General features: G+C 37.0%; 1 protein-coding gene across 1 annotated transcript in view; it reads left to right on the top strand.

Moving 5' to 3' along the window:
- The window catches only part of AEBP2 (AE binding protein 2), a 58,188-nt gene extending 44,608 nt beyond the window's left edge, over window positions 1–13,580 (top strand). Inside the window, exons 6-9 of the mRNA XM_070410609.1 lie at window positions 5,511–5,578; window positions 8,945–9,058; window positions 11,603–11,629; window positions 12,147–13,580. Coding sequence (XP_070266710.1) covers window positions 5,511–5,578; window positions 8,945–9,058; window positions 11,603–11,629; window positions 12,147–12,192 — 255 coding nt within the window. The 3' untranslated portion in view covers window positions 12,193–13,580. The remainder of the gene's footprint in view (window positions 1–5,510; window positions 5,579–8,944; window positions 9,059–11,602; window positions 11,630–12,146) is intronic.
- The last annotated feature ends 520 nt before the right edge of the window (window positions 13,581–14,100 follow it).

Below are 14,100 nucleotides of genomic sequence, written 5' to 3'. Positions count from 1 at the left end.
AAATACATTTTAACAAGAAAAACCAAAACTTTTTGCTTTACAAACATTAAAAAATTTTTTTCTATTATTGGTTATATGGCAATATTGTCTACAATTTGACATTTTATTATTAGGTTGAGTATTTTAGCCTTTAATTTGAGCTATTTGGGAATATTGGGTTGGCATTTGGGCCACTAGGCATAGTTGGTGTCTTTTTTTACCTGGTTTCCTCATTTGTAAAATTAGAACATCAGACTTAACTTTTAAGCTCACATCCCTGTATACTGCATGTTTCTCACACCCAAACATACATCTAAAGTTTGTGTTAAATAGAAAATGGATAATGGCTATCAAATCAAAGCTTTGTGAAGAGAAGGGGTTTTCATTCTGTTTTTTTCCACTGATGTATCCCAACTTTCTTCAGTTGTTTGTCTCTGACACATACTAGGTACTCATTATAGTTGCTGAATTATTATGTTGCTCAGTATAGAAAAAGAAAGCTATCAAATTTGAAAAAGCAGTACACAACATAGTTTTGGTTGACTAGGAGTTAATAGAGTGTTCTCTCTTCCCATGCTACTTGCCATTTTATTGTCCAGTCATCTTTAAATTACTATAGTTTGGTGACAGTTAGTAGAAGTAAAAATTTTAGACCCGGCTCTTAGTGATTTGAATCCCTGGAAAAAGAGGTTGTTTAATTTTGGCTATCTACACTAATAAAAGAGAAACATGGTAATTGGCGTACGACCGCTACCCTTCCCATTGGCTAATCAGCATATCCTTATGCAAATTAACTGTGAGCCAAGATGGCGGCCGGCAGCCAGGCAGCTGGAAGCGAACATGAGGCTTGCTTGCTCCAGTAACTGCAGACTCCAACGTTCCCCGCCTGACTTGCCGGCCTCTGAGCTGGCAGTTTGAAACATTCTAACAAATATAGCCAGCCGGGATCTCAGAGCTGGAGTTATACATTGTTTCGATTATAGAACCAAAACAAACCAGATACCTGCTCTCAGAGCTAGAGCCAGAGCTAAAGCTGGCCCAGAATAAAATAAAAAAAAGGAGCCGTTGGGAGCTTCAATCAACAACCGCCAGCCTGAAAGAAGCCCTCAGCCCCTCACCCAGACTGGCCAGGCACCCCAGTGGGGACCCCCACCCTGATCCAGGACACCCTTCAGGGCAAACCAGCTGGCCCCCAGGCCTCTGTCCTATATAGTAAAAGGGTAATATGCCTCCCAGCACCGGGATCAGCGGAGCCGCGAGGCCTCCTGGCACCGGATCAGCGTGACGGGGGGCAGCGCCCAAACCCCCTGATCGGCCCTGCTCTGTGTGTGACAGGGTGCGGCGCCCCAACTCCCACCCCCCCATGGGCCCTGCTCTGTGTGTGACAGGGTAGAACCATAACCTCCCCATCGGCCCTGCCCTGAGTGTGACAGTGGCGGCGCCCCAACCCCCTGATCGGCCCTGCTCTGTGGGTGATAGAGGGCGGCGTCCCAACCCCCTGATCCGCCCTGCTGTGTGTGTGACAGGGGGCGGTGCCCCAACTACCCTATCGGCCCTACTCTGTGAGTGACAGAGGGGAGCTCCTCAACCCCCTGATGGTCCCTGCTCTGTGTGTGACAGGGGGGAGCTCCCCAACCCCCTGATGGGCCCTGCTCTGTGGGTGATAGGGTATGGAGCCCCAACCCCCCTGATGGGCCCTGCTCTGTGCATGACAGGGGGCAGTGCCCCAACCCTCTGATCCGCCCTGCTCTGTGTGTGACAGGATATGGAGCCCCAACCCCCCTGATGGGCCCTGCTCTGTGCGTGTCAGGGGGCGGCGCCCCAACTCCCCAATCGGCCCTGCTCTGAGCCCGACCAGGGGCTGCATCCAGGGATTGGGCCTGCCCTCTGCCACCCGGGAGCAGGCCTAAGCCAGCAGGTCATTATCTCCCGAGGGGTCCCAGCTTGGGAGAGGGCACAGGATGGGCTGAGGAACCCCCTTTCCCCCCCGAGTGCACAAATTTTTGTGCACCGGGCCTCTAGTTGAAATATAAAACACACTAAATTAAGGTTGTATTTTCATAGTTTAATTAAAATGCATGAGAATTTAAATACAAAATGTCAGTATTGATGATATCAGTGACTCCACTGGTTTGAATCTGTATTTTTTCCATCTCCTATAATAAATTTCCAATTTTGATTTTTATTTCCAAAATTAAAGGCAGGAAATTAAAAGATTAGACAAAGAAAGGGAACCTTTTCTGAAATTGAAACACATGGGAGAAGTGAGTTTGGGTTGAAGGAAAGGTATAGTATTCTTACACTCTTTTAAAGAACATTAGAAATGTCCTATGTAGTAAAAGCCTAGTGACCGAATGGCAGAATGACTGGTTGACCAGTCACTATGACGCACACTGACTGGGGGGAGGAGGGGGCAGACGTTCAACACAGGAGCTGCTCCCTAGTGGTCAGTGCGCTCCCGCAGTGGGAGCAGCCGCTCAGAGGGCGGGTCCACAGCTGCGCAGCTGACCAGGATGACCGGCGCTCCCACAGCGGGCCTATCCCTGCAGGCCACACCCCCCACCAGTGCACGAATCCCATGCACCGGGCCCCTAGTAGTTATATAATATAAATAAAGATGGAAGGGTTGGAAGGAAAATTAGAGGGTTTGAAGGCAAAGTGCTTGCACTGGGAATTTTATTGGAATTCAGCAAGATCAGGAGCTTGCTCAGCAGGGATTGTTGGCTGTCCTTTTTTGAAGTTTCATAATGTAGATTTATGATTTGGTAAGTCTATAAATTGTTCAATAAGATGTGGTTCCCAAACGCATAGTGTAGCAACTAGGATAATTTATTTGCTTAAATATTGAGCACCTACTGTGTGCCACATATTATTGATGTAGCAATGAACAAAACAGGCTAAAACAAAACAGTAAACCAGAGGTCCTCAAACTTTTTAAACAGGAGGCCAGTTCACTGTCCCTCAGACATTCCACACAAGTGCACTGCAGGCCCGGGACGAGTTGGCTGCTAAGCAGGACAGGCAGCGGCGACAAAAACACCCGGCGGGCCGGATAAATGTTTTCGGCGGGCCGCATGTGGCCCGCGGGCCGTGGTTTGAGGACCCCTGCTAAACCATGCATGCCTGTACTCTAGTGGAAGAGACAGGATAAACATAATAATTAGTATAAGAAAGTGATGGTATGGGCTATTTAGTTAGATTCTGGATATCTTTTGAAAGTAGTACTGATAAGAATTATGGATGGATCACATGCCAGATGTAATAAAGGAAGGAAAGGATGACTTCAGATTTTTTTGCCTGGGTAGCTGGCCAAAGGATGGAATTGCCATTTAAAATAGAGGCTGTAGTGGTGAGTAGATCAAAGGAGAGGGATGTATTAAGAGCTCTAATTTCATAAAATGTCTGTGTAGGGAGATGGACACAAGTTTGAACTTAGAGGATAGGAGTGGCCACAAATTTAAATAAGGAAGTCTTCAGCATAATTAGTGGTATTTAAAGGTATCAAACAGGATAAGATCACTAGGAACTCTTTAAGTATAAAGAGAAAAGAAGAAATTTAAGGACAGGTTTGGGGCTCATTAACATTTAATAAGCAATAAACGCAATGAAATAATGGTCTAATGAGCAAGTGTCTCTGCATATTAGGGAATAGGGAGTGGTGATGTGATAAAGAAGGTTGTATTTTAAAAAGCAAAGTTCCAACTTTTACATGCTTTCATTAGAGCAGCTCCTGTGATAAAATCCTGAAGTTTACTGTGGAGAAATTGAGATGATTAAAAAAAAAATGAAGGAACTACCAATAATGGTGATATAAGGAGTTTGGAAGAAATTTAAAAATTTACTGACAGTCAAAATAGTCTGTGACCTTGAAAATAAGTTTTCTAGCTGTAGAAAACATCTGAGAGATTTTAAGAACATGAAACCTATGTTTGTCATAAATTTAAGAAACAGAAATAAGAGTGACTTGCCGCCCCCAGGTGACACGGGAGGTACAGGTAACCTTGACTGAAGGTGGAGTGTGATCTGGAGAATGCTTTTTTCCTGGGTAAAGTGGAAGGAAGAGACATCCATCATGGGAAAGGTGTTTGTTGGACACAGTAGAAAGGAAAGGAGCTGTTTTTCGAAGTTCCATGGCTGGGAAGATTTTGATGGAGGCAGTATGTGTTAAGCATAATCACTTCTGTTAGCAGTCAGATTTTAAGTTTCCTAGTTATTAAATTAACTTTTATAGGAAATAATCATGCTGATAGTGAAACCATTTGGAGGAAAATGTATCTGTGAGGCTCTATGCTGTGCAGTTTACCTAATTTGTCTTCTTTAATTGTAACATTTTCTTTCGAGCCTTCTCCAGAAGAGGTCAGCAGATTCCTAGTTACCAGCCAGTTGGCTTGCTGTGCTTGCTTGGTTTGCATTGTTTTAATATCTTTTTTTTTTTTGTCGAGGTATTTCAGCTCTGTCTTTGTGCATTTTAATTAATCTCATTGTCAAGTCTAGAATGGGGTATTGACTATAGGTTTTTCAGAATGGAGATAGAAAGTATTTCATTTTTGCATAGAGTGCTGTTGTTACTTAGTTCTATGTTTTGAGGATGACAATTTTGTGTGGCTTTTTAGAATTTAAACTTGGTAAAAATATTGAGATTTAGATTATTAAAACTAACGTGCTAATATTGTTAACATGGAAATTGTAAATTACAAAATACCATCTTGATCTATTTTTATTTAATTTAAGTATTATCTTAATTTCAGAATCTGGTAATGAATGGCAAGTACTTTTTTTTTCTTACCCTTCTACAGGTCTTTTTGTTCAGGTTGATCCACCTTTTAATTTACGTGGATTCCTTAAGATTGAACCTAAACACTGTTCGGCTGATGTTCATTTAAAATAAAACCAACCAACCAACCAAGAACCTCCAAACAAACAAAAAATGTGTCCGTTGTAAATTACAGACTTTTCCCTTCCTAGAAGTATTTTTTCTTTACTGTTTGTTCTTTAAAAATATTCTAGCCAATGTAGAACCATGGTAGCATTCTAGCTAAGCCACAGACTTAGGAGATAGTAAATAGCATTTTCAGTCCCTTAATAAAGATAATATGGTTTTTCTTTTTTAATATATTTGTATTGATTTCAGAGAGGAAGGGAGAGGGAAAGAGAGATAGACACATCAGTGATGAGAGAATCATTCATGGGTTGCCTCCTACACATCCTCTGCTCGAGATTCCTGTGCCCTGACCAGGAATCAAACTCTGACCGCCTGGTTCATAGGTTGATGCCCAACCACTGAGCCACACCGGCTGGGCTGGTTTTTCTATTTGGCTATACAAACTTTGTCTTCAGTTCTTTTTTTCCTCTTTTGTGAAAGTACATAATCAAAGGTAAAATTGGGGGGCGGGGCGAACAAGGCAGAACAAGATGTGGTGGTGATATCTAGTTCAGGATACAACACTTAAAAGTTCTTGATTAGGATTAAAAGTGCCTTTTAATGATATTAGAATGTGTTACAAATCATTGTTATGATTTCTTATCATTAGGTAATAGCTAAGAGAAAAGAGGATTCTGGAAAGATAAAACTTTTGCTTCATTGGATGCCTGAAGACATGTAAGTATTTAGAATACTATGTGTAATTAATAGACTAATGTCTTTTATTAAAATCTCATACTCGCTCGGTCGGTGTAGCTCAGTGGTTGAGTGTTGACCTATTAACCAGGAGGTCATGGTTGGATTCCTAGTCCAGATACATACCCAGACTGTGGGCTTAATCCCCAGTGTGGGCGTGCAGGAGGCAGCCGATCGATGATTCTCTCTCATCATTGATATTTCTATCTCTCTCTCTCCCTCTCCCTTCTTTGCTAAACTTATAAAAATATATTTAAAAATTAAATCATCTACTCAAAAATTACTTAACATTATTGGATTCAAATATAACAGAATTATGGAAATTAAACTATGAAATATTTTGAGGTCAGGATTAAAGAGATAATCTATGAAAGATTTTTAATTGGATGTGATTATTTTTAGAATTTTCAATGGCCCCCAAGTAGTATGCAAGCAGCCTTGGCCCTTCGTTTGAATCATTTATTTAAAAAAAAATTCTAAACATTATCCAACCCACAGTGTTTTACAGAAAAAGTAGTTGACCAGGTTTTCAGCACCATTACATTTTTCTTGGTGTTTTAGTACCTTTTAGAGCACTTCTGACCCAGATATTCCTTAATTTAGATTTCAGTTTTAATTTTTGTTTTATCCTTTTATTAAAAAATTTTCTCTTATTATAATAGGTAATAGAAGTATATGATAGAAATTTTTAATGGAATTGATAAGCACCAAGGAAAGAATAAATTTTTAAGAAGTAGAATCAAATTGTGTATACTTATTCTTCAAAAAATTAGCAATATGTGGTAATATTTGTCCTGGATTTTGAATCCTTTTTAAAATTTTGTTTAATAAACTCTGTTTAAGAAAATGTTAATGAATGTGATGTGAATTAAATGTTCTTAAGTAGGTTTGTGAGTTTACAGTGCACATTAGTATATCAGTGTAAAGAAATCCATTTAGTTTTTAAAAAATCCTTTGACTATTAAGCTTCTAATAGTGTAGAACATATTTTCCACCACTTTCTCCTCCTTCCCTTTCAGGTTTTATGGAAATTAAACTGTAGGACATTTTAAAAGTAATAATTTAAAAAATTATCTTTATTGTTGAAAGTATTACAGATGTTCTCTTTCTTCCCTTCTGGACCCCCTCCATCCAGCTCTCCCCTCCCCAAGCCTTTGTTGCACTATTGTCTGTGTCCATGGATTATGCATATATGTGTTATGCATATATGCATATAAGTTCTTTGGTTAATCTCTTCTCTTGGCCTCTGTTTTTCTATTTAAATCTGTACAATTCTTTAAGCATACATTCATCATCCTACTAATTCTACTCCTACTTAAAGAGCTTAAAGTGCATTTTTTAAATCTTTTTTAAAAATTGAATTTATTGGGGTGACATTGGTTAATAAAATTATATAGGTTTCAGGTGTACAATTCTAGTGTACATCATCTCTATGTATATTGTATTATGTGTTCACCACCCCAAGTCAAGTTCCCTTACATCACCATTTATCCCCTCTATACCCTCTCCCACTCGCCCCTGGGAATTTCCATGCTATTGTCTGTATCTGTGAGTGGTGTGTGTGTGCTCGCGCGCCTGCGTTGTTATGGTTTTTTTTTTGTGTGGGGTGTGTGTGTGTGCGCGCGCCCGCGTTGTTATGGGTTTTTTTTTTTGTGGTGTGTGTGTGTGTGTGTGTGTGTGTGCGCGCGTGCGTGTGCGTGTTGTTATGGTTTTTTTTTTTTTTTGCTTGATCTCTTCACCTTTTTCACCCAGCCTGGCAACCCACCTTCTCTCTGACAGCTGTCAGTCTGTTCACTAATGAGTCTGTTTCTATTTTGTTCATTAGTTTATTTTTTAAATTAGATTCCACATGAGTGAAATCATATGGTACTTGCCTTTCTCTGACTGGTGTAAGACATTTTTAAATGGTCCTGAAGCCTGGCTGGTGTGGGTCAGTGGATTGAGCAGTTTCCTGTGCACCAAGAGGTCACCAGTTCAATTCCTGATCAGGGCATATGTCCAGGGTTTGGGCTTGATCAGGAGGGGACGTGTAGGAAGCAGCCAATCGATTGTTGTTTCTCTCCCACTTCCTTTATCTCTATCTAAAAATCAATAAAAAACATATTAAAAAAGTAAATACATGGCCCTGTAAAATGTATTTAATGAGCTGTTTTTTTTCTGAACATTGAAATTACCCATTTTTCTTTACTGTTAAAGATATTCTAAAGTCTACTAATATACAAACTATGCAAAATATTACAGTTTTTGATAAGTATTGCCCTCCTGAGTTTTTAGCAATTTCTAATCCCATCTACTTCATTAGAGAGCTTTTTTATCTTCTTTATTATCAACACTGGTTGTTACATTCTTATATTTTGCATTTCTTTGATTACAAGTAAGATCATTTTTATTTTTTGTTGTTTGTTAATTCTCATCTGAGAATATTTTCCCATTGATTTTTAGAGAGAGTGGAAGGGAGGAGGAGAAACAGAGAGAGAAAGATTGGTGTGAGAGAGACACATCAATTGGTTGCCTCTGCAACTGAGGTTTGTGCCCTTGACTGGAGTCGAACTTGGGGCCCTTCAGCTTAGGGCAGTAAGATCATTTTTAAACTGTTCATATCTTTGGTAAATTGATGGTTAGTGTGCTTTGTCTACCCTATCCCTCTATCCCTAATTAATGTTCACCGCCTCTTTCATACTGATTTGTAAGAGCTATTTTTATATATTAAGGTCATAAATATATAGAGTAGGGCAAAAGTAGGTTTATAGTTGTGAGTACATGAAACGTGTTATTATTTACCTTTGTATTATTTTTCACTTGAACAACTATAAACCTGCTTTTGCCAACCCTATAGTTTCTTTAAAAATATATATTTAAATGTCTGTATTCTTGGAGTTCTGGAAATTGATCCATCCAAATATCAATTTGCTTTTATTTGAATTTCCTTATAGGATCACATTTCTTTGATTTTGGAATTTTGATTACATGTGCATTTTTTAAAAAGTGGAATTTGGTGGTGTTTTTACTTCTTATTTCTTCATGAAGAAACTCTGTGTCAAATTTACATCATGTCAAGCTCAAATGTGAATTTCACTCAGCAAGCTAAAGGACAGGCAGTGTATAAGTTTGATATGACTTGGCTACCAAAAATTCCTAATGCATCCCAAATTTGTGCCTCAAATTTCACCCTGCTATTTCTCCTCATCCCACTACCTAGATTGTTAAGTTCATTTGGCTATGAGAAGCTTGTTAATAACCTAGGTGGCCCTGTCAGACTAGCAGAAATGGCTGGGTAATATGAAGGTATATGAGTGGTAAATTTAAAATTAATATTATTTTATGTATGGTTTGTTTTTTAATTTATAGTCTGCCTGACGTGTGGGTGAATGAAAGTGAGCGACATCAATTAAAAACTAAAGTAGTTCATTTATCAAAGCTACCCAAAGATACTGCCTTGCTTTTGGACCCAAACATATACAGGTAATTTAATTGTTGATTTGATGTTTTACTTTCTGAATTGTAATCTTTAAATCTCTAAATATTTGGTGTAAGGTTAGGATTTATTTTTTAAGTACTGAATTCATTACCAAGCATAATTTTGTTTTCTTGAGCAGTTACAAAGATTTATAAATTATAGAATTGAGAAAGATAATATAGCACTGTTTGTTTTTAAGAGGTAGTTCCCAGTGTTTACATTTCTAATAATTTTCTGCTTTGACCTTTGTTTTAGTGTCCTGTGCTTAGGGAGGTATCAGGTGGGGTAGAGGTGGGGAAAAGAGACCCAACTTTTCTGACTATGTGCTAAGTCACTTTCCTAGGTGCTTTACATATACTTCACTCACACAGCAGCCCTGTGAAATAGGTGTCACTGTCTCTGTTTTACAGATTAGAAAACTGAAGCGAGAGGTTGGATAGCTTGCCCAAAGTTACACAGATATTATGTGACTGAACTCCATACTGCCTCTACCCAAATTTCAAAAGTGGTGAGCCCTAGCCGGTTTGGCTTAGTGATAGAGTGTCGGCCTGTGGACTGAAAAGTCCCAGGTTCGATTCTGGTCAAGGGCATATGCCCGGGTTGTGGGCTCAATCCCCAGTGGGGGCGTGCAGGAGGCAGCCATTCAATGATTCTCTCTCATCTTTGATGTTTCTCTCTCTCCCTCTCCCTTCCTCTCTGAAATCAATAAAAATATATTTAAAAGTGATGAAAATGCTTTAAAGGCAGTCTTTCAAGAATTTTTTTATTGATTTCAGAGAGGGAGAGGGAGAAAGATAGAAACATCAGTAATGAGAGAATCATTAATCGATTGCCTCCTGCACGCACAACACGCGCGCACGCACACATGCGATTGAGCCTGTAACCCAGGCATGTACACTGACTGGGAATTGAACTGTGATGTCCTGGCATAGGTTGATGCTCAACCACTGAGCCACACCGACCTGGCTAAAGGCACTATCAATGAACAAAATTTCTATTTTTTTAAGATAAATTTTAATTTAGTATGTATTTTATAATAGGAATAGATTGGATAAAAATGAGAGGACATATAAAAATTTGGGATAATCCCAAATGTGAATTTTAGCTATCATAAGGAGACTGTGCCGGATTTTGAAGTAATTAACACTTTGAAAGTTTGGTTCATTCCACGACACAACTTTTTGTGGAATGTTAGTCAATGCAATAGGATTTCTATAATTTGAGACATCTTCTGAGAATGAAATTCTAACATAATGGGCCTTGCCATGTGGAAACACTGAGACTCAGTTTTTCCTACTCCAAAAATAAATTTTAAAATATCTTTTGGTGAAAGTGCTAAGTTCAATAAAATCTTGTTTCTGTGGACCGAGCTGGGTTATCAAGAAATTAACTGGTATAGAGAACAATGAAATATCTTAAGGAAGAAGATTGAGGTAAATCCACCATCGAAAATACAGAAAAGTCACTATTTAAGAAATAATTGAATATTGTTTATTTACTGTTACCTAATTTAAGGTTATTTCTGCTTACTCTTTGAAGGATGTAATTAAAATTAGCATTCTAAAAGAGTGATATTTTGGGAGAGCCACCCTGCTATTACAACTGGCTGTAAACATTTCCTAGGCAGAGAGTTGACAAAGGGGCATGAATCTTAATTATATGATTAAGACTAACTTCAGTGTTTCTGCCCTGCCTTGTACTCCCCCCTCTCTAAGGGTCTCCTTTCTCACAGAACCAACCCGCGCCCCCCCCTTCTTGTGCTCTATAGGAAGCAATTTAGATACTATAGTGAAAGTGACTTAAAAAAATCATTCAAGCTCAGAACCGATGATGTTATAAGTGCATAGGAATTGCATGTTCTCAGTGTAATTCTACAATACTTACTGATTTCATTTTGGGGTAATGAAGATGTTCTTAACACATGTAGGTACTTCTGTGGAGGTATTTTGTTTTTTTTTTAACTACCTCAATCTTAACATTTGAGTCTAAACTTTCATGCTTCTGGTATTCTGAAAGTTAGAATTTAGTTTACCCTAAAGTGGTACAGAGTAATAGAACTCCTTACATTTATTGTGATGTAGCATTAACAATGTTTTGGATTTTGGTAGGGAAAACTTGTGAAATTAAGTAAAAGGGGAAAAAGCAGTTATTCTAACTAGTTTTAGGAGAAATAATTTGTTTATGCACATTTCAAAATGAAAGCATGGCAAACCTTCTAAAAATATCTTAAAAAGACTAAAAAGAACCTACTTATTTGAGATTTTAAACATTAGTTTCCGTAGTATTAGTTGGTTAAAATGTATGTGTTAGACATGAAATGCTTTTTTAGAAATACACTAGCAGGCTACATAAAAAGGATTAATTAAAAGGCTATACTATGTAACTAAATTTGCATTCATTATGTGTGAATGCTTTGGAAATAAATTTTAATGATGATCAATGATCATCACATTGCCTATATTTTATAAATATTCTTAATGTCTCTTAAAATACTTAATGTGTTTTTGATATAGTTGAATAAAAGAATATTCCTTTTTCTCTTTTTCTAGAACAATGCCGCAGAAGAGGTTGAAGAGGTAAAAAATAAATAAATACATAAAAAGCAAACAAGCGGGGACACCTGCAGTCTTAGTCACTGACAATGGGTTTAGTAAAAGTTGCACATTAGACTCAACCCCCTTCCTCTTTTTTAATCCAATATTTAGAATAATATTTATGCTTAGTGTAAACATTCTGTGAATGAAGTAGGCTCTTCTGTGGAATATATTAATATATTACTGTATGTCCACATTTTCATGGAATGGTACTGTGGGAGACTGAGCAAACACTCTTTTGGCAACTTAGTGGAATAGCTTCTTAAAGGCTTTGCATGCTTGCTGCTTTAAGCTGCTTTTTCCCCCCTTTAGTGATTGCAGTAGTTTATATTGGAAAGAAAAACAATTACAACGTGTGCCCATACAAATACCAAAAGCACTGTAAGGATATTTATCTTGACAGTGTCTATCGATTTGAAGTCATATTAGGACATATTAGGCAATGAAAATTATCAATTATAAATAGATGTGATTGGTTGCCATTTGTGTTCTTTTGCAGAACTCTGATAAGAAAAGTGTTCAATTTGTATTTAAGCAAACAGTGAACGACATTTGCAATCAACTAAATATTCGTCTTTCGAATTAGGGCTGCAAATTTCTGTTAAAGAGTGTTGCCGTATGTCTGGTGGCTCCCTTTTCAGGACTAGGGTTTTCTAATGGAGTACAGTATGTTAATATTTACCTATATAACTAATCTGTTAACGGTTTTTGAAAAACCTTTATTTCAAATATTTTAATAATCCTCTATTTTCATTTAACCTACATAAGCCTCTAATTTTTTTTTTTCTGAGGAAAGCATTTGGTTAATTAGTTTTTTCTTAACATAAGAAAAATTGTATTTTTTAAGTGTTGTCAAACTGAATGAATCCTTTATGCACCAAAGTTGGTTTTGAAAAAGAAAATAAAATCACTTTCTTGCTTGGTTAAGCAAGAAGCCATATGGATTTTTTTTTTAACTTACAGAAATGGAAATATGTGTAACTTGTTAGTATTGTATCAAACAAATGTTGCATAGAGATAATAGAACATTGCTTGTAAATAATTCAGCAGATTTGTAATATATTTTTATATTATGAAATGTACTGTAGATGTTTTTCTAGAGGCATGAAAGTTAAATGTATATATTATGGGTAGAAATAATATTGAAGGATATTGTAATTCACTAGTGCTGCCAGAGGAATTGTTAATAAAGCACCTTCTTTAACAATAAATGTCTTTGCAGACTTAAGGGACTATGTACTACTGTTAATATCTTTAAGAACAAAACACATTGAACATCCTTCCAGAAAGTCTTTGAGGGAGGACCTATACCCATAATAGAATTATGGCACTCATTTCTGACAGTGACTGTGAAATCAATCATTTCCTTACTGTTGGAAGGACGTATTGTAAAGTATGTGGTTATATGCAGTCAAACTGCAGAAAATACTCCTGATTGAGGAGTTTTCACTTTACTACAGTGATATAAAAACCAGCAGTTTTTACACTAAATTTTTAAAGAATAGACAAAAATATAGAACCAAGCCTTTGGTTCCAAAATGGGAAAGTTTCATGATACATAAATCATATCTCATTTACTTTAAAATATTTTAAAATAAAAGTTATGGGGACTTTATTCGTAAACAATGGGGTAAAGAGCTATATACATGAAATGAGTCATATAAAATGAAATGAAGTGCAAATAAAAGCACTGGTACTATAAGACATTCTGGAATGGTTGTTTAATAAGGGTATTATCCATATGATCTGTAGCAAATGTGATTTTATTTTTAAAAAGAAAAGAAAAGCAGTGTGTTTTCTTACCGTTTTTGTTTCTTTTGCTTAAGCACTTCATTAATTGCTTTATTCTGTATCTGGAAGTAATCTGCAATTTTCTTTGTTCTTTTTAAATTTTGGTTTGTTAAAAAATTGCCAAATAGAAGTGTTTCAGATATATAGTTTGTACCTGTATTTTTTATTTTATTGCCTCATGTTCTTGTAAGTCATTCTTAATTGACCAATGATTGTAGACCTTGCTGAGTATTTTTTCTAATAAAACAAAAGCAAATCACATTTAGCTTCAAAATTGTAACAATTAAATTTTAAAACAACACCTGAAATATACATCTAATATTTTCTTTAGGGATCCAGTACATAAAAGTTTTTTCATTGTGTAGAAATATTTAGATGTCAAAACCAAATTTCATGGTTCTTGATTAGCCTCCGAGTACTCACTCATGGTACTTTGCTGCTTATCTGAGTTTGGTCTGATTCTATTAACACCAAAAAATATGGAATTAAAATGAATGAAAGTATATTTAATTTGTATGTAAACATTATTACACACCATCAATTATGATTGGCAAGTAAATGTGAACATTTTTTTTTTAATCCTCACCTTAGGATATGCTTTTATTGATGTTTAGAGAGTGAGGACGGATGTGGGGGTTGGGGGAGTAAGTGAGAGAGAAACA

This window comes from Myotis yumanensis, unplaced genomic scaffold, assembly GCF_028538775.1.
Source record: "Myotis yumanensis isolate MYYU_CA2020_CCGP unplaced genomic scaffold, mMyoYum1.0.hap1 SCAF_3, whole genome shotgun sequence".
In the NCBI taxonomy this organism is placed as follows: Eukaryota; Metazoa; Chordata; class Mammalia; order Chiroptera; family Vespertilionidae; genus Myotis; species Myotis yumanensis.
Note: the sequence above shows the minus strand (reverse complement) of the source record. Positions and strands in the feature narration are given on the sequence as shown.